General features: G+C 44.2%; 2 protein-coding genes across 5 annotated transcripts in view; both read left to right on the forward strand.

The window, feature by feature from the left end:
- The window catches only part of LOC106603382 (neuroligin-3), a 44,369-nt gene extending 31,261 nt beyond the window's left edge, over positions 1–13,108 (forward strand). For all 3 annotated transcript variants that reach the window (XM_045717067.1, XM_014196987.2, XM_045717068.1), the window contains 2 exons: positions 8,913–9,702; positions 11,226–13,108. In XM_045717067.1, the coding sequence (XP_045573023.1) occupies positions 8,913–9,702; positions 11,226–12,072 (1,637 nt within the window). In that variant the 3' untranslated portion in view covers positions 12,073–13,108. The remainder of the gene's footprint in view (positions 1–8,912; positions 9,703–11,225) is intronic.
- A 1,263-nt stretch (positions 13,109–14,371) lies between these two features.
- On the forward strand, positions 14,372–20,194 carry LOC106603383 (myelin proteolipid protein). 2 transcript variants are annotated; one of them, XM_014196994.2, is made up of 7 exons: positions 14,372–14,550; positions 17,158–17,344; positions 17,579–17,735; positions 18,079–18,256; positions 18,376–18,449; positions 18,652–18,717; positions 19,206–20,194. In XM_014196994.2, the coding sequence occupies exons 1-7, from the start codon at positions 14,547–14,549 to the stop codon at positions 19,278–19,280; spliced, it is 741 nt and encodes a 246-aa protein (XP_014052469.1). In that variant the 5' UTR covers positions 14,372–14,546; the 3' UTR covers positions 19,281–20,194. The 2 variants fall into 2 exon arrangements, with proteins under 2 accessions (XP_014052469.1, XP_014052468.1); XM_014196993.2 differs by lacking the exon at positions 14,372–14,550 and adding an exon at positions 16,449–16,771.
- Positions 20,195–20,493: the final 299 nt, after the last annotated feature.

A 20,493-nucleotide genomic window follows, 5' to 3' on the forward strand; every position in this document is an offset into this window, starting at 1 on the left:
CCACCTGGGGGCAGCCCGTCAAAGCCCAGGACCCAGTTGCACAGGGGGGGGTCGAGACCCAGGGTCTCGAGCTTAATGACGAGTTTGGAGGGTACTATGTTGTTCAATGCTGAGCTGTAGTCAATGAACAGCATTCTTACATAGGTATTACGCTTGACCAGATGGGATAGGGCAATGTGCAGTGTGATGGGGATTGCATCGTCAGTGGACCTATTGGGGCGGTAAGCAAATTGGAGTTGGTCTAGGGTATCAGGTAGGGTGGAGGTGATATGATCCTTGACTCGTCTCTCAAAGCACTTCATGATGACAGAAGTGAGTGCAATGGGGCGATAGTCATTTAGTTCAGTTACCTTAGCTTTCTTGGGAACAGGAATAATGGTGGCCATCTTGAAGCATGTGGGGACAACATGCTCTGCGCATGCTCTGAGAACGTGGCTAGGGATGCCATCTGGGCCGGGTTAACACGGTTAAATGTTTTACTCACGTTGGCCACGGAAAAGGAGAGCCCACAGGCTTTGGTAGGGGGATGTGTCAGTGGCACTAAATTGTCCTCAAAGCGAGGAAAGAAGTTGTTTAATTTGTCTGGGGGCAAGACGTCGATGTCCACGACATGGCTGGTTTTCTTTTTGTAATCCGTGATTGACTGTAGACCCTGCCACATACGTCTCGTGTTTGAGCCGTTGAATTGCAACTCTACTTTGTCTCCATACTGACGCTTTGCTTGTTTGATTGCCTTGAGGCGGGAATAGCTGCACTGTTTGTATTCGGTCATATTTCTGGTCGCCTTGCCATGATTAAAAGCGGTGGTTCACGCTTTCAGATTTGCCAGTGCTGAAATGAATCTACGGTTTCTGTTTAGGGAAGGTTTTAATAGTCACAGCGGGTACGACATCTCCAATGCACTTGCTAATAAACTCGGTCCCTGAGTCAGCGTATACATCAATGTTGTTGTCTGAGGCTATCCGGAACATATCCGAGTCCACATGATCGAGCAATCTTGAAGCATGTAATCCGATTGGTCAGATCAGCGTTGTATTGACCTGAGCATGGGTGTTTCCTGTTTTAGTTTCTGTCTATAGGCTGGGAGCAACAAAATGGATTCATGGTCAGATTTGCCGAAGACAGGGCGCGGGAGGGCTTTGTATGCATCGCGGAATTTAGAATAGCAATGATTCAGAATTCTGCCAGCTCGTGTCGCGCTTTCGATATGCTGATAGAATTTAGGGAGTATTGATTTTAGGTTAGCTTTGTAAAAATCCCTAGCTACAATAAATGCAGCCTGAGGATGTATGGTTTCCAGTTTACATAGAGCCCAGTGAAGTTATAGAACACTGTGAAATATGTTTTCCTTAACCAAAAATATTGTATTTTCAGCTGTTTGAAGGTCGTCTACAAAACCAAAAGTAAAATATGCACAAACAAACCTCAACAGGAAGCATAGAAATCCAGCACATAGAACATATCTACCACTTTTTAGACTTGCTTTCAATGAGAATGACAGATCTATAACCTTTTAAAGTAAGTGAAAACCTACTGACCTGGGTGGGTGTCCCTAACATTGCCAAAAGACAAAGCTGTGAATGTATCAGTGGTTTACCAATCAGGGCCTTGGCAACAGTAACAAGGGGTGATGTTTAATGAAACTTGATTGTGCGTGTCCTGCGTAGACGTTCCCAGGACCATGACACAAAGACCTTACCACTTTCAGACTACCATTTTGTGACGTTCCAGGGATATCCTAACGACTCATTTTTGTTTGCAAGGTTATATCTATTAAAAACGATGCATATCAGTTGAGTTTTTAAAGTAGTTTGCAACATCAAAAATCCATGAAAATCGCTCTCTCATATTTATGTAGAGACTCATTGATTCACTGACTGACTGGGGTTGTGGGTGTGTATTGGTGGTCAAAATGTAGATTGAAAGTATTGATATTACTGCTAAAGTCAGGTTTAGTGCTAGGATTCAGGAATGTGGTTTGGTGTTGTAGGGGATTTTATCTGTTCAAAGGGAAGAGAGACTGCAGAATCTTCAAACAACAACTTTTTAAGATTTGCAAAAATGGGGCAGTTAACTATGCACTTTAGTGTTGAAGATTCAATTCAACAGTGTTGAATTGAGGCCCAATGAACAGAGTTGGCTCTCAGCTTTTATGGAGTCCAACCTCTATGTGGCAGTTAGCAGATGTGCACAAACAGGGGTGGGGAACATAGTGAATAAAAGGCGTTTAGCTTGTCTGTAGATTAAGATAGCTGACATTGCCTGTTCCTTCCTGCGACTTTCCACACATGAGAGTTCCTGCAGATAGTACAAACGGGATGCCACCTACTGCAGTCGCATCTGGCTCTTATCTGTACGCCCAGACGTATAACTAAGTCACACAAGACAACAAGCCTGCATCACCCCCCCAAAAAACTAGCATATAATAATGGACAATTCTCTAAGTAAAAATCAACCAATCAAATGTATTTATAAAGCCCTTTTTACATCAGCCGATGTCACAAAGTGCTATACAGAAACCCAGCCTAAAACCCCAAACAGCAAGCAATACAGATGTAGAAGCACGGTGGCTAGGAAAAACTCCCTAGAAAGGCAGGAACCTAGAAGGAAAACTAAAGAGGCGAAAAAGGCTCTGAGGGGTGGCCAGTCCTCTTCTGGCTGTGCCGGGTGGAGATTATAACAGTACATGGCCAAGATGTTCAAATGTTCATAGATGACCAGCAGGGCCAAATAAAAATGTCAGTTGGCTTTTCATAGCCGATCATTCAGAGTTAGAGACAGCAGGTGCGGTAGAGAGAGAGAGAGTCGAAAACAGCAGATCCGGGACAGGGTAGAACGTCCGGTGAACAGGTCAGGGTTTCATAACCGCAGGCAGAACAGTTGAAACTGGAGCAGCAGCACAACCAATTGGACTGGGGACAGCAAGGAGTCATCAGGCCAGGTAGTCCTGAGGCATGGTCCTAGCGCGCAGGTCCTCAGAGAGGAAGAGCGAGTGAATTAGAGGGAGCATACTTAAATTCACACAGGACACCGGATAAGACGGGAGAAATACTCCAGATATAACAGACTGACCCTAGCGACCCCAACACAAACTATTGCAGCATAAAAATACTGGAGGCTGAGACAGGAGGGGTCAGGAGACACTGTGGACCCGTCCGACGATACCCCTGGACAACCAGGCAGGATATAACCCCACCCATTTTACCAAAGCACAGCCCCCACACCACTAAAGGGATATCTTCAAACATCAATTTACTACCCTGAGACAAGGCCGAGTAAAGCCCACAAAGATCTCCCCCACGGCACCAACCCGGACCGGAAGATCACATCAGTGACTCAACCCACTCAAGTTACGCACCCCTCCTAGGGACGGCATGGAAGAGCACTAGTAAGCCAGTGACTCAGCCCCTGTAATAGGGTTAGAGGTAGAGAATCCCAGTGGAGAGGGGAACTGGCCAGGCAGAGACAGTAAGGGCAGTTCGTCACTCGTGCCTTTCCGTTCACCTTCACACCCCTGGGCCAGACAATACTCAATCATAGGACCTACTGAAGAGATTAGTCTTCAATAAAGACTTAAAGGTCGAGATCGAGTCTGCGTCTCTCACATGGATAGGCAGACAATTACATACAAATGGAGGTCTATAGTTGAAAGCCCTGCCTCCAGCTGTTTGCTTAGAAATTCTAGGGACAGTAAGGAGGCCTGCATCTTGTGACCATAGCGTACGTGTAGGTATGTATGGCAGGACCAAATCAGAAAGATGGGTAGGAGCAAGTCCATGTAATGCTTTGTAGTTTAGCACTAAAACCTTGAAATCAGCCCTAGGCTAGCACTGGAGCAATATGATCAAATTTTGGGGATCTAGGCAAGATTCTAGCAGCTGTGTTTAGTACTAACTGAAGTTTGAGTGCTTTATCCGGATAGCCTTGCAGTAGTCTAATCTAGAAGTGACAAAAGCATGGGTTAATTTTTCAGCATAATTTTTGGACAGAAAGTTCCTGATTTTTGCAGTTATATTGATTTAAAAAAAGCTGTCCTTGAAACAGTCTTGATATGTTAGTCAAAAGTGAGATCAGGGTCCAGAGTAACACCAAGGTCCTTCACAGTTTTATTTGAGACGACTGTACAACCATCAAGATTAATTGTCAGATCCAACAGAAGATCTCTTTGTTTCTTAGGACTGAGAACTAGCATCTCTGTTTTGTCCGAGTTTAAAAGTAAAACATTTACCGCCATCCACTTCCTTATGTCTGAAACACAGGCTTCCAGGGAGGGCAATTTTGGGGCTTCACCATGTTTCACCGAAATGGATAGCTGTGTATCGTCCACATAGCAGTGAAAGTTAACATTATGTTTCCGAATGACATCACCAAGAGGTAAAATACACTGCTCAAAAAAATAAAGGGAACACTTAAACAACACAATGTAACTCCAAGTCAATCACACTTCTGTGAAATCAAACTGTCCACTTAGGAAGAAACACTGATTGACAATACATTTCACATGCTGTTGTGCAAATGGAATAGACAAGAGGTGGAAATTATAGGCAATTAGCAAGACACCCCCAATAAAGGAGTGGTTCTGCAGGTGGGGACCACAGACCACTTCTCAGTTCCTATGCTTCCTGGCTGATATTTTGGTCACTTTTGAATGCTGGCGGTGCTTTCACTCTAGTGGTAGCATGAGACGGAGTCTACAACCCACACAAGTGGCTCAGGTAGTACAGCTCATCCAGGATGGCACATCAATGCGAGCTGTGGCAAGAAGGTTTGCTGTGTCTGTCAGCGTAGTGTCCAGAGCATGGAGGCGCTACCAGGAGACGGGCCAGTACATCAGAAGACGTGGAGGAGGCCGTAGGAGGGCAACAACCCAGCAGCAGGATCGCTACCTCCGCCTTTGTGCAAGGAGGAGCAGGAGAAGCACTGCCAGAGCCCTGCAAAATGACCTCCAGCAGGCCACAAATGTGCATGTGTCTGCTCAAACGGGCCGAAACAGACTCCATGAGGGTGGTATGAGGGCCCGACGTCCACAGGTGGGGGTTGTGCTTACAGCCCAACACCGTGCAGGACGTTTGGCATTTGCCAGAGAACACCAAGATTGGCAAATTCGCCACTGGCGCCCTGTGCTCTTCACAGATGAAAGCAGGTTCACACTGAGCACATGTGACAGACGTGACAGAGTCTGGAGATGCCGTGAAGAACGTTCTGCTGCCTGCAATATCCTCCAGCATGACCGGTGGGTCAGTCATGGTGTGGGGTGGCATTTCTTTGGGGGGCCGCACAGCCCTCCATGTGCTCGCCAGAGGTAGCCTGACTGCCATTAGGTACCGAGATGAGATCCTCAGACCCCTTGTGAGACCATATGCTGGTGCGGTTGGCCCTGGGTTCCTCCTAATGCAAGACAATGCTAGACCTCATGTGGCTGGAGTGTGTCAGCAGTTCCTGCAAGAGGAAGGCATTGATGCTATGGACTGGCCCGCCCGTTCCCCAGACCTGAATCCAATTGAGCACATCTGGGACATCATGTCTCGCTCCATCCACCAACGCCACGTTGCACCACAGACTGTCCAGGAGTTGGCGGATGCTTTAGTCCAGGTCTTGGAGGAGATCCCTCAGGAGACCATCTGCCACCTCATCAGGAGCATGCCCAGGCGTTGTAGGGAGGTCATACCGGCACGTGGAGGCCACACACACAACTGAGCCTCATTTTGACTTGTTTTAAGGACATTACATCAAAGTTGGATCAGCCTGTAGTGTGGTTTTCCACTTTAATTTTGAGTGTGACTCCAAATCCAGACCTCCATGGGTTGATAAATTTGATTTCCATTGATTATTTTTGTGTGATTTTTGTTGTCAGCACATTCAACTTTGTAAAGAAGAAAGTATTTAATAAGATTATTTATTTCATTCAGATCTAGGATGTGTTGTTTAAGTGTTCCCTTTATTTTTTTGAGCAGTATATATAGTGAAAACAATAGTGGTCCTAAAACGGAACCTTGAGGAACACCAGCATTTACAGTTGATTTGTCAGAGGACAAAACATCCACAGAGACAAACTGATATCTTTCCGACAGATAAGATCTAACCGTGTAGACAAATTTGGGTTTCCAATCTCTCCAAAAGAATGTGGTGATCGATGGTATCAAAAGGAGCACAAGGATAGATGCAGAGCCTTGGTCTGACGCCATTAAAAGGTAATTTACCACCTTCGCGAGTGCAGTCTCCGTGCCATGATGGGATCTAAAACCAGACAGTGTTTCGTATACATTGTTTGTCTTCAGGAAGGCAGCTTTTCATTTTAATTTTTTTGAGGAATGGGAGATTCGATACAGGCCTTTTTTTCTTCATATTTTTAAATAGATTTTTTTTTAATGACATTTAAAAAAAAATATATATATATATATATATATCGTTTTTTTTTTTATATATATAAAAAAAGATATATATTCAGGGTCAAGGTTTGGCTTTTTCAAGAGAGCCTTTAATACTACCACTTTTAGTGAGTTTGGTACACATCCAGTGGCTTGGGAGCCGTTTATTTTGTTCAACATAGGAGGGCCAAGCACAGGAAGCAGCTCTTTCAGTAGTTTAGTTTGAATAGGGTCCAGGTTTAGAGGCCATGACTATTTTCATCAATGTGTCAAGAGATCTAGTATTAAAAAACTTGAGTGTTTCCCTTGATCCTAGGTCCTGGCAGTGTTGTGCAGACACAGGACAACTGAGCTTTGGAGAAATTACGCAGATTTAATGAGGAGTCCGTCATTTGCTTTCTAATGATCATGATCTTTTTGTCAAAGATGTTCATGAATTTATCACTGCTGAAGTGAAAGTACTGCACGGTACTGTCTTTCCAAGCTAATCGGAAGACTTCCAGTTTGGTGTAGCGCCATTTCCGTTCCAATTTTCTAGAAGCTTGCTTCAGGGCTCGGGTATTTTCTGTATACCAGGGAGCTAGTTTCTTATGACAAATGTTTTTTGTTTTTAAGGGTGTGACTGCATCTAAGATATTACGCAAGGTTACATTTAGTTCCTCAGGTGGTTAACCAATTTTTGTACTCTGACATCCTTGGGTAGGTGGAGGGAGTCTGGAAGGGCATCTAGGAATCTTTGGGTTGTCTGAGCATTTATAGCACGGCTTTTGATGATCCTTGGTTGGGGTCTGAGCAGATTATTTGTTGCAATTGCAAACGTAATAAAATGGTGGTCCGGGATTATGAGGAATAACATTAAGATCCACAATATTTATTCCACGGGACAAAACTAGGTCCAGAGTATGGCAGTGAGTATGTCCGGAGACATGTTGGACAAAACCCACTGAGTCGATGATCGCTCAGAAAGCCTTTTGGAGTGTATATATTAAAGTCACCAAAAATGTGAATATTATCTGCTATGACTACAAAGTCCCATAGGAACTCAGTGAGGAACGCTGTATACGGCCCAGGAGGTCTGTAAACAGTAGCTATAAAAAGTGATTGAGTAGGCTGCATAGATATCATGACTAGAAGCTCAAAAGACAAAAACGCAGTAATAAAAAATGTAAATGTTAGCAACACCTCCACCTTTGCAGGATGCGCGGGGGTTATGGTAACTATTGTAACCAGGAGGAGAGGCCTGGTTAAAAACAGCATAGTATGTCTAATTGTCTACGACAGTGTGCAGTCAGCTATTACTGATGCATGACACTTGATATGCACGAAAAATAAGTGAATATTACTTATTTATTTATTTTTACTTTTACCCCTTTTTCTCTCCAATTTCGTGTTATCCAATTGGTAGTTACTCTTGTCTCATCGCTGCAATTCCCGTATGGACTCGGGAGAGGCGACGGTTGAGAGGTAAGCATCCTCCGAAACACAACCCAGCCAAGCCGCACTGCTTCATGACAATGCCCGCTTAACCCGGAGGCCAGCCACACCAGTGTCGGAGGAAACACCTGGCGACCGTGTCAGCGTGCATTGCGCCCGGCCCACCACAGGAGTCGCTAGAGCGCGATGGGACAAGAATATCCCTGCAGGCCAAACCCTCCCTTAACCCAGACGACGCTGGGCCAATTGTGCGCCACCCCATGGGTCTCCCGGTCGCGGCCGGCTGCGACAGAGCCTGGACTCGAACCAGGATTTCTAGCATTTCGCTACACTCGCATTAACATCTGCTAACCATGTGTATGTGACAAATAAAAATGTGATTTAGTGGCACAGCTAACACTGCGATGCATGCTAATGTTATTTTTTTTACCCACTCCATAATGTAATAATCAACACATCAGTAAAACAGTTTTACGTTATGCGTTCAGAATGTTTATTACGTTATTGCCAGTTCATTACATTATCAGTTGCTATCCTCCCTGATGTAGTATTGTTTTTTGAACATAGAGAGAGAGATTTTCAACAAGGCTACTGTGTGGAGTCACTGAATTTTCCTCTTTCCCAAAAGCAGTGCTCTCACAAATGAGTTTCCTCAAATTTGTATGCAAATATGATGCCTTTGTGTTGAGTGAGTTTAATAAATTCAAATCCCTTTTTAGCATAGCCAATGTTACATATCCACCACTTACTAAGCATTATTTTTAATTGTGAATTTTACACTATCAATTAGAATAAACATGATTTTCAGAGTTCCATCCTCTCCATTTATATTATCTGACATTTTAAGGAAAATGACAATTAACTGAGATGCACAGATTGAACAGACCTAAATTAAATTTTTATGATTTTAAAAAGGGATGTTGAGGTTTGTCTCTCACCATCGCAGATAAAACTGTGCAGTAAAAACTGACATCATCAGAACCTAGAGAGATCCTATGAAGCTAACAATATGTTAAACTGCAGGCCTACAAATGTTCTGTATCAGATGGTTGTTGACCAGACAGCACTCATCTGATCTGTGTTTGTCTGTCTGTGCCATGATCTCCCCAGGCCTGTTTCACAGAGCCATCATCCAGAGTGGCTCAGCCCTGTCCAGCTGGGCCGTCAACTACCAGCCTGTCAAGTACACCCGCATGCTGGCTGAGAGGGTGGGCTGCAACGTGCTGGACACCCTGGACATGGTGTCCTGCCTGCAGAAGAAGAGTGCCAGAGAGCTGGTGGAGCAGGACATCCAGCCAGCCCGCTACCACGTAGCCTTCGGCCCCGTCATTGATGGTGACGTCATCCCCGACGACCCCGAGATCCTGATGGAGCAGGGTGAGTTTCTCAACTATGACATCATGCTGGGCGTCAACCAGGGGGAGGGGCTGCGTTTCGTGGAGAATGTGGTGGACCTAGAGGATGGCGTGTCCGGCAGCGACTTTGACTTCGCCGTGTCTGACTTCGTGGACAGCCTGTATGGCTACCCGGAGGGGAAGGACACTCTGAGGGAGACCATCAAGTTCATGTACACGGACTGGGCTGACAGGGACAACCCAGACACCAGGAGGAAGACGTTAGTCGCCCTGTTCACTGACCACCAGTGGGTGGAGCCCTCGGTGGTGACGGCTGACCTGCACGCCCGCTATGGCTCGCCCACATACTTCTACGCCTTCTACCACCACTGCCAGAGCCTGATGAAGCCTGTGTGGTCGGACTCAGCCCACGGGGACGAGGTGCCCTATGTGTTTGGCATCCCCATGGTGGGAGCCACTGACCTGTTCCCCTGCAACTTCTCCAGGAACGACATCATGCTCAGCGCTGTGGTGATGACTTACTGGACCAACTTCGCCAAGAGTGGGTGAGTAGAGTACCCCGAGACCTGGTCAGACTCAGACAGGTCAGTACAGCACCCCGAGACCTGGTCAGACTCAGACAGGTCAGTACAGCACCCCGAGACCTGGTCAGACTCAGACAGGTCAGTACAGCACCCCGAGACCTGGTCAGACTCAGACAGGTCAGTACAGCACCCCGAGACCTGGTCAGACTCAGACAGGTCAGTACAGCACCCTGAGACCTGGTCAGACTGACAGGTCAGTACAGCACCCCGAGACCTGGTCAGACAGATTGGGGTATGCTTGTATAGTAAAATTATGGGTTCATTCTTTCATAATATTTCCCATTTGTGTCCCTGTATTTGCCTAAGAAATGCTATAAATAATAGATGGAAAGAGTTTTCCTAATCATATTCTAAGCTGTATTGAAGCCTGTGCAGAAGAACCAATATTTGTAGACACACTTCACATGTATCTTAAAATGGAGCCTTGCTGCATTACACCTCTGCTTAAGTCACAGCAGAAAACAGGAATTAGCACCTCTCTAAAAATGTTAGTCTCTATAAAAATGTTACAGTAAACACTGATGTAGACACAGATGCTCAGTAGAAAGTGGGTTTTAGATGGGCTGAAATGAAAGATGTAGGGCAGGGATGGGCAACTGGCAGGGTCTCAACTTACTGTTGAGAGTTAGAACAGCTGAATACACAAGGTCCAATTTCAAATTTTGGTTGTGCATCAATCACTGACAGTGCCTCAATTAGCCTGAGTCAGGATAATAAAAAAAAATTTGATTGGTAAATTAGTCTAGCCAGTTTCTAAACTTGTAGTAATCATGGTCGAATTACCGACCGGGGCCCCCCATTGATTTTGTTAATCACTCTCACTCAGATCTCATATTCAAAACTGCAAACATTTTTCTCCACCCTATAGCAAAATGTGTATAGTTGCAGGAAATTAACTGTAAAACTGCAATTTTTCTCCTCTGCCCCATGACAAAATGTGTAGAATTGCAGGAAATGTACTCTACAACCTAGTTTTTTTTCTCTCCACTGTCAACACGGGGGCTGCTAAAATGATTTTCTCACAAGGTGTTTTACATACAATTTCACTTCCGCGCCTCAAAATGCTAGGACCGGCTCTGACTGCATGTGTGGGTATGCAGAGCTACTGCGGCCCCTCAAGAAGAGTTCAGATTTTTTTTGTGGCCCCCACCCCTATCAAAGTTGCCCATCCCTGATGTAGGGAATGCTTAGCACTTGAAAAAAGACTGACATTATGTACATCAACCAGTCTTGTCAGCTTACAACTGGCCTTGACCAGCAAAACTTGCCTGTTGACATCTAGCCTCGCAAAGCTGCCGATCTCGCAAGCTTACATTAAACTCTGAATGGATATCCGTGCAGCGTTTAATGTAAGCTTGCGGGATCACCGGCTTTGCGAGGCTAGTTGACATCTCCCATAATGAAGCAATTGAAAGAATTACTTCTCTTTGTATGTTATCAATGATGCCCTATCTTTGACCCCCCTCTTCATTGCATGTCTACAGTGACCCCAACAAGCCAGTGCCCCAGGACACTAAGTTCATCCATACCAAGGCCAACCGCTTTGAGGAGGTGGCCTGGTCCAAGTACAACCCCCATGACCAGCTGTACCTGCACATCGGCCTGAAGCCTCGCATCCGCGACCACTACCGCGCCACCAAGGTAGCCTTCTGGAAGCACCTGGTGCCCCACCTGTATAACCTCCATGACATGTTCCATTATACCTCCACCACCACCAAGGTCCCGCCCCAGGACACCACCAACTCCAACGGCAAGAGAACCGGCACCACCAAGCGTCCGCCTGTCTCCACGGCCCACAGCAGTAACGCGGATGGGGAGGAGACGGGTCCTCTGATCGTGGCTAACCCCAGAGATTACTCCACTGAGCTGAGTGTCACCATCGCTGTGGGCGCCTCGCTGCTGTTCCTCAATGTGCTGGCCTTCGCCGCGCTCTACTACCGTAAGGACAAGCGCAGCCGGCAGGATGGTCACGGTGGCCCCAACCACGCCAGCCCCCAGCGGCAGAGCAACGGCAACGACGTGAGCCACACCACCACCGACGAGAGCCTGTCCCATCAGATGACCCAGTGCAGCCAGATGAACCAGTGTGACACCCTGCATGACCTCCACGACCTCCCTGACCTACACGACCCCCTGCACCTCTCCCCCAACATGGACTACACCCTGACCCTGCACCGCTCACCAGACGACATCCCCCTGATGACGCCAAACAACATCACAATGATCCCCAACTCCCTGATGGGCCTGCCCAACATGCACCCCTACAGCACCTTCCCAGCCGGGTACAACTCCACCGTCCTGCCCCACTCCCACTCCACCACCCGGGTCTAGACCTAGCCTGGGACAGAAGATATACAGACCACAGTCGACAGAGATTGTAGAGGTGAGCTGAGGGGCGAGCTGTGCTGTACATTCATTAATACAACGCAGTAGTTGGGTTGGGATGCGTGGGTAAGATAAACTCAAACTTATGTTCATACTGCAAGAGCCATGCAAAGCTTTTCCTGGTCAAAGGGTGCAGATATACTACTGCCTCCTCTCCTCATAGAGGGAGGTCTATAAGCACTGTCATTTTTTAAATCATCAAATTCAAGACTTTTGTGAGCTGGTTAAAATGAGAAAAGTGCTTTTTATTTCCCATTGTCTTTTGATGGTAACATTTTTGGGAACTTTCTCTTGTACGACCTCAGCATAATGTTTGTACAGTTGGATTTGTACGGGAAGCTTTTTTTCTTCCTATGATATCTGTTTTGATCTTCAACAATTCTGTGTGGAACAAGTGGCATCTGGACTCATCACTGACTGAAATAACATTTGTAAAAAGAAGAAAATCGGTGTTATTAAGCAATTTTATACATATTCCTCATGTTAAACTCAACTTAAAAGGGTATTTTTTACTGACTAATGAATTGCAGAAATACTATGTTACTGTGACTGTGATCATTTGAACCTTTACTACAACATTGATTACAATTTGTAGTAAAAGTATCACATTTATCCAATAATATTTCTATTTGAATATGAACAATATATCACCCCTATATACAGTATGTGCGTGCGTGCGTGCGCGTTTACACTCTGAAGTGTAATGTAAAGCTGTAAATTGTTAAGAAATTTGTTTGACATTTTGTTTGACGTATTGGCTTTCATCATAGTGTTGTACTCCAATCTATGGTCGTCTGTCTAAGTACCTTTGTTCATTTTCAGTTAACTGTGTCTTATTTTGCTGAACACATTGTGGGAATACAACTTCTGCTTTATTATAAAAAGATAATAGCTTAAGATGGCGCATACTCTAACCAACTGATATGATTCCATTGGCTTGGCTTGTTTGTACAAAATAAACTTAGACCAGCACTTTTTTAAATTGTTTGTTTGTTTATATGAATATAAAGGTATTGACATAGTTTATACAAACATTTTCAGACTAAGCAAGCTGAATTTCCCCCATGCGCTTCATCCCATTTACACAAAACACAGATTTTGGAGCATAAAATGTTTTCAAGCATTACTAGAAGAGGCTCTTTTGAATGTAATGGGCACACTTCACAGTGTTATTCTGGGAGAATACACATCCCTCTGAGAATTATTACCTGGCTTTCCTTGATACAATCATAGATCAATATCAATGGGCTTATTTTTAAAGATTTGTTTGGAACGGTGTGGTCGTCTTGTCAAAATACATCATCTTTATAATGAGTCAGATGTGGCTAGATGGCCAATCTTATTCAATTGTATTACATACAGAATCAACAGGATTTTTCAACCGCAAACAAAGAAAAACATTCATCTTAGATGTTGGGCATCGGCAGGGCAATACTCCATTTTGACTGGGCCCAGTGGAGATCAGATGTTATTATGCTACATTTGTAACTATATGATGGTCATGGGCTGTAAAGGAGGAAAGCCAAGGAAGATAAGAGGGTACAGGCACACTCCCAAAAGACAGTGTGTTGTTTGCTCCTGCTGCACACTGGGAACATTGTAAGGAGTGGGCTTTGACATCAACTGGGTCAGTGATGAAGGGAGAGCAGCAGCTGGACCCAGCCCTCAATGTCCCCTTGTTAGTCTACTTCCTCAATGTCAGTCCAGTGGCATTTCCATGGCCTGCTTTTTGTTTTGCTCCTTTGTCTGTATATTCTTCATATCTCTGTTTTCTGAAGAGTTAAACACACCCACCAGCCAGCGTCTGCTTTAACTGACCATATGGTGTCCTTTACGTGCCTCAGACAGGCAGCACCCAGACTATGCAGACCATGAATAGCTTGGCCAATGAGAGAGAATGAGCTGGCCATGCAGCGGCCCACAAACTGAATAAGTTTCCAACAGGCATCCAGCACACATGATGATCAAGCTTACAGTGGGGTCTGAAATTATTGACACCCTTGATAAAGATGAGCAATAATGACTGTATAAAATAAATAATTCAAATACTGAGCTATATTGTATGCTCAAAAACATTGGGAAATGATATATTATACTAATACAATTGCTCAGAGAGTCTTTGTGTTTTGTGTGAACTTGGTATGCATGAGAGTGATTTGAAATGCAAGTGTAAACTCATTAGGGTCTTTGACCCCTGCACTGTCCCTAATGTTGAACCCAGGGCTGTATTAGTGATGGTCGGTGGCTGAAAAGGGACTTTGTGTCTTTAAGATCTGGCTCTGTGAGCTGGTGGTCTGTCTATTGTTGGTTAGACAAAAGCGCAAGTCAGATTCATATAGGAGTGGTGGGGAATAACTTCTCATATCACAGTCACAAAGCCGCCAAGCTAAACCTCAATAACCCCATACTTCTCTCTGAACATGGGTAAGTGGTCATCTAATGAGTCTTTTCATGTTTTCTATTAATATCTTAAAAGTTAAAGTCTGTGGAATATGATTAATCTACTTTTGAAATATAATTTTTCTGAAGTTTGTGTTCCTTCTCTGGTGAATAATATGAAGCCTTCATTAATATTGTGACAATTACTGGTTTTATTGCAAGTTGATTGTATTATGATTGTCTGATAACATTATGATGTCCACTTGTGGGTACCTTATTCATATTAGAACACAACATTGGAAGCGCAGGCAGGGTTGATAAAATTTGATTCCAGGTAACACATTAGATAAAGGAATACATGTGTTTTATTACTAGTATTGTAATCTAAACAGTCAGTTTTGATCAGCCAAGCTTATTGATACTCGTTACTCTTCATTTTAATTGACATTTCTTGAACATAAAACATGTTATTCAAATAAATTCAATATAATCATATATCAATTATGTTCAAATGTTAATCAAACCACCTCTCTCACACAGCTTATATCTGTTCAAATGTTAATCAAACCACCTCTCTCACACAGCTTATATCTGTTCAAATGGTAATCAAACCACCTCTCTCACACAGCTTATATCTGTTCAAATGTTAATCAAACCACCTCTCTCACACAGCTTATATCTGTTCAAATGGTAATCAAACCACCTCTCTCACACAGCTTATATCTGTTCAAATGGTAATCAAACCACCTCTCTCACACAGCTTATATCTGTTCAAATGTTAATCAAACCACCTCTCTCACACAGCTTATATCTGTTCAAATGTTAATAAAACCACCTCTCTCACACAGCTTATATCTGTGAAACATTTTCTGAAAGGTGGCTTGAACTAATTAGGGTTCAGATAGACAGATGACCAGCGCAGGCAGCACAGAGGTCATGCAAGGTCGATCGTGTCAAAGGCTCTCACACTCCCACACTGTGCAGGGCATAATTAGCAAATTTGCATGAAATCCTTTGTTACACGCCTTCCATCTGACTCTGGAGCCAAGTTTTATCCGGCTATTCTTCCATCACTACTATTCCTTAAAAAAAAGACTTTCTCTGCCCTAAAGTTAATTCACATTTAGTATGCCGTAAAGACTTGGTTTGGTATGATCCTTCAATGCATTCTGGTAATATCTGTGCTGTGATTTTATTCATGGGTTATCATGGCACATTTGTCATTCTAACTGGCGTTTTAGAGCCCAGCTGAAGAGGGGGTGTCTGTAGTCTGGTTTCCAGAGACTCAAACAACCTCCAAGCTGTTGCTGTTTTTATTTAAATGGCAGTTTGTTTCATTTATATCCTCTGTTCATTCCTACCCACTAAAATCACACAAACCTTAAGATTACAGGAACATTTAGTCTGTGTGGAACATTTGCCACAGCTCAATCATTTATTATGTATGATCATGACACTGTGTGCCCTTCCCGAATGGGGTTTAATGAGCAACATGGTTGTTGTTGTGAAGATATTTCAGTTCCCGCTCCCATTTATTGTGCTTCCTCCCACCCTTGAACACTTGAACTGCAGACCCCACCCCCTGCTGACATAGAAACTCATTCAGTGCCATGGTACCAGTCCCAGCCAGCTGTAGCCGTAGGCTGGCCTGGGCGCATAGTACTGACATTGCCAGTGATACTGTGAGAATCCCGGTGGTGGAGAAACTCCCCTGACCCCCGCCACACCCGCGCAGTTGCTCATGGCTTGTTTATTAGATTGTTGGTGTGTGTGGTGGTGCTAGTGTGGTCTTTGTTTGTTTGACATCGCTGGCCTTTGTTCTCCTCCACTCCCAGCTAAGACAAAGGGCATTGTGTCTCCCGCCACAAAGACAGGCTCTCTCTCAAGGCCCCTGGAACCCATCCTTCAGTGCCCTCTCCTTTCTCTCCTTTCTCTCCTCTCTCTCCTCTCTCTCCCTTCCCTCCTCTCTCTCCTCTCTCTCCCTTCCCTCCTCTCCTGGTGTCGCCTGTGGTGGACGGCGGTTGGTGGTGAAAGAGGGCTGAACTCTGGAGAGTAGAGGGGCTGAGCTGTGAGGCGTTGGCTGGAGCTGAGGAGCTTTTACACACGGATGAAACCATTGCAGACAGAGCAGTTTTTTGGTTAAAATATCCTGCAGCTGAGCCTTTAGCATCACTGGTTTATAAACTCTTTGCTTGTTGTTGAGGAGCACAAGATCAAAAGGAACAGATGTTTCCGGTCAGACAGCCTTGGCTTTGCAAAGCCCTAGGTGCATCTCTTTCTCTGATTCCTATACCAATACAGCCATTAACAGTCTGGATGTTTGTTATCTGCTTCCCCAGCACAGCTTACATTGGAGGGAGTGTATGAGAATGCTGTGAAGTCAGTGGCGGCTGGTTTTGAATTTAACATTGTTTGATTGGATACACTGCATTTGGTTTTGCTGTTGTTTTTCGCTGTAATTTTTCTGTTGCTTTCATGCCTGTTGATGGAAGTTGATGGTGGCTGTTGTTGGATTTTTGGCAGAAGCAGTGGAGTCTTTCTGTTTAACAGCTCCCCAAGCAGGGTGACTGAGAGATGTCTGGACTGTGTCGTAGATGTGCTGTGTGTTGGTGTGTGCCGCCAGTGTGTTGATGTATTATGCCCCCTCACCAGGTTGTTATGATTGCTGTATCCGATGCCTGGGGGCAGTGCCCTACCCCTCCCTGGTTGCCACTCTGCTCTGCTTCACCGGCATGGCACTGTTCTGTGGCTGCGGGCACGAGGCACTGGCCAACACCGAGGTGCTCGTCGAGACTTACTTCACTCGTAACATACAAGACTATGTTATCCTGGCCTCGTTGTGAGTGACTCTTTAAAACTTTTCTGTTTAAGTGCAATAACCTAATTTAATTGTTTGTATTTATAGATAGGTTGTGCAAATCAAGCAACAGAAATGTAAAGGCTCTTGCAGCAGTAGTAGTAGTATTGGTAACTCTTCCTTAAGATGGGTTAAGAGAGAACACCTCTCAACAGCACCTTTTGTCACCATGGAATCTCTGACCTTTCCTTATTATGACCTTTCCTTGTCTCCCAGTATCAAGTACTTCCAGTACGTGATCTATGGCCTGGCCTCTTTCTTCTTCCTCTACTGCATCCTGCTGCTGGCTGAGGGATTCTACACCACCAGCGCCGTCAAGCAGACCTTTGGAGAGTTCCGGAGCACCAGATGTGGCCGCTGCCTTAGTCTGACGGTGAGGAAGGGGGTAGAGCGAGAGGGAATGACATCACCTCATTCTTAGGTTGCTAAAGGAATATTGACACTATAGCCTACTGACTGTACTCTAGCTTGTAATCTACCCACTGGTTGAGAAACAATCCATAAACAATTTATAGATAATTATCCTTAAGTTAATTATCCATGAATCCCTGTTGTATTGCTTCAGGGATATTAGGCTCATGTTAGAGTATTTACCCTCTATAGTGTTGTATGGCTGCAGTAATGAAGCCTTATAGGATATGTTGTGTCACATCCTGTATCCCCCCTGGAGTTTGACCAATAACTTCCTGTGACCTGCTCTGCTTGCTGCTCCACAGTTCATCATTGTGACATACGTCCTGGCAGTGATCTGGCTGGCGGTGTTTGCCTTCACAGCCATACCCGTCTTCTTCTTCTTTAATATGGCACAGACCTGCCACACCATCAACATCCTGGCTGAGACGACACCCAGCATCAACCAGCACGGCTGGGTCTGCATGGATGCTCGGCAGTATGGTACGTTTAGCTTATGATTGAGCTAGCTGGGCCACCTTATGTTAGTCTTTTTTATTTCTTTTTTACATTTAAAATGTACAGTATTTAATTTCACATTAATGAGACAAGCTTCTTGTTAGGTCTGCTGCCTTGGAATGCAATGCCAGGGAAAGCTTGTGGAATGACCTTGGCATCCATTTGCAAAACAAAAGAGGTGAGTTGCTGTTCGCGTTGTCTTAAAACTCCTTTGAAATAATTCGTGTGTTTCTGGGTTATGTAACCTTTCACAAATCCATAAAACACACAGCTAAATTATTATTCTGAATAGCAATTAATGTACAATGCATGCACTATTTAAGGAACCTTTTTATGAAGTCTACCAGGAATATTTGCTCATATTTTGTTTGTCTCTGCAGTTCTTCGTCACCTATGACCTGTACATCGCTGCCTTTGCTGGTGCAGGGATCGCTCTCTTGGCTCTGGTGAGTAAGAATGTCCACCCAGACTGATGAGTCTATGGGGTTTGTCTTGGTTTAGGTTCAGAGTATGACTTGATTTTGCAGCTCCAACTGGGTTAGTTTTAGGGGTTCATTTTAAGGCTTTTGGCAGAGAAAAATACAATTCAGAGAAATAGAACAATCTTATCATACTGTCCATCAGCACAGTAAATATTTATTGATTTTCAACAATGATTAAGGTGACAAGACCAGCTAGGTCGTAATAGAAAAGCGAACCAATCCCTAGAGAACTGAGTCAGAGTATACTATAGGCCTACTGTAGGGGCACCTAAGCGAGTGATAAATGTGTGCACAAAAAACGAGATCATCTTGTGATGCCCTATAGGCTATTGAATAATTGATGTCGTCTGAATGCAGCTGCACTTTTGTGAAAACCTTTTTTTAAATGTTTTAAAACAATTTTCTCTTTTGTCCCGCTCTCCTTCTTGCTCTCCATCTTTCTCTATCTTTAGTTTCTGTATGTGGTAGCTACCACCTATAACTATGCAGTGCTGCGGTTCCTGGGCAGAAAAGGTCTGCGCTGTTAAAAACGGTGCCCTGTCACATCTCCATCCGCCCATAGACTGGGCCTGAGGAGAGCCGTTACACATCACACTACTGAACATTCATCCATCCCCTCAGACCCGCCTGCAGCCTATATCCCCTACCTACTGCTGGCTGCTTCCCTGGAGGGCTCCGCTAACTGACACATGGTTCATATTGACCATCTGATGTATCACTTCAACAACAGTCTAAGAGATGAATAGAACTCCTGGTCATCATAACTTCGTGCCCCTCCCATCCTCCTGCTCACCAGTCTTATCCCCTCGGTTCTCAGTCCAGGAAGATGACTCTCTGATGTCTGTTGCTCTTCTTTTTTTTTTTTACATTGGATGTAGCGTCTCTGGTTTTGGTTTGCAATTATACTTTTTTTGCTTTTATAAAGTGTCCCTGACATGATTGTCAGATTGTGTTATGTGGACTCCATTCAGCCCTCTAAATCTGAGTGACTGAAAGAGATGACTGCTTTTCATGCTTATCAGAACTAAGAATTACACCCCAGCCCCCTCGCTTACTGATATCTATATAGATTGTGAACATGATCTAGCTGCTTTTGCTTTAGATTGTGTATGTAAATGAGCTGTCCGTTACTGTAACCAAAGCAAACAGCTGAATGTGCCAAAGTGCTGTACATTCAAGTGAAATGTGGGAGTCTCTCCTGTCAAAGGACTTATGGCATCTTTTTTGCACTCACTCTTGATGTATAAGTATCTATTGTTTGTCCTTTTAAATGATTACTGTGTGGCGGGTGAAAGGAAACCCAATTCTATGGAGGTGCTAAAGTTAAGATACCTAGTTTTCTTTCTCCACATGTATTAATGCTCTCTGCTTTTAAACCATAGGGTTGCTGTGTTGAATTGAATGGAACAATTAAACTTAATCAAAGCCATTTTAAACCCAAGGTATTATAATATTGTGCTTCATTTCATTGTCATTGTAAAACAAAACTTCCAGTGAGGTTGTCCATATGGGTAATATAATGCACAGCAATAAGTGGGGTATAATGTTATTCATATTTTATTCACAGTTCAAATATGTTGACATAAATGATGGAAACTGTCATAAACCATTTACATATGTTTTTGTTATTACAGATATACAATGAGTGTACAAAACATTAGGAAAACCTTCCTAATATTAAGTTGCCCTCAGAACAGCCTCAATTTGTTGGGGCATGGACTACAAGGTGTCAAGCATTCC

This window comes from Salmo salar, chromosome ssa04, assembly GCF_905237065.1.
Source record: "Salmo salar chromosome ssa04, Ssal_v3.1, whole genome shotgun sequence".
NCBI lineage: Eukaryota > Metazoa > Chordata > Actinopteri > Salmoniformes > Salmonidae > Salmo > Salmo salar.

Bases quoted from the DNA above. Each gene is read 5' to 3' on its own strand.
- LOC106603383 (XM_014196993.2), top strand. From the start codon at position 16,732: ATGTTTCCGGTCAGACAGCCTTGGCTTTGCAAAGCCCTAG. The intron at 18,257-18,375 runs GTACGTTTAGCT...GCTTCTTGTTAG, and splicing joins CATGGATGCTCGGCAGTATG to GTCTGCTGCCTTGGAATGCA. The intron at 18,718-19,205 runs GTGAGTAAGAAT...CTCTATCTTTAG, and splicing joins GGATCGCTCTCTTGGCTCTG to TTTCTGTATGTGGTAGCTAC.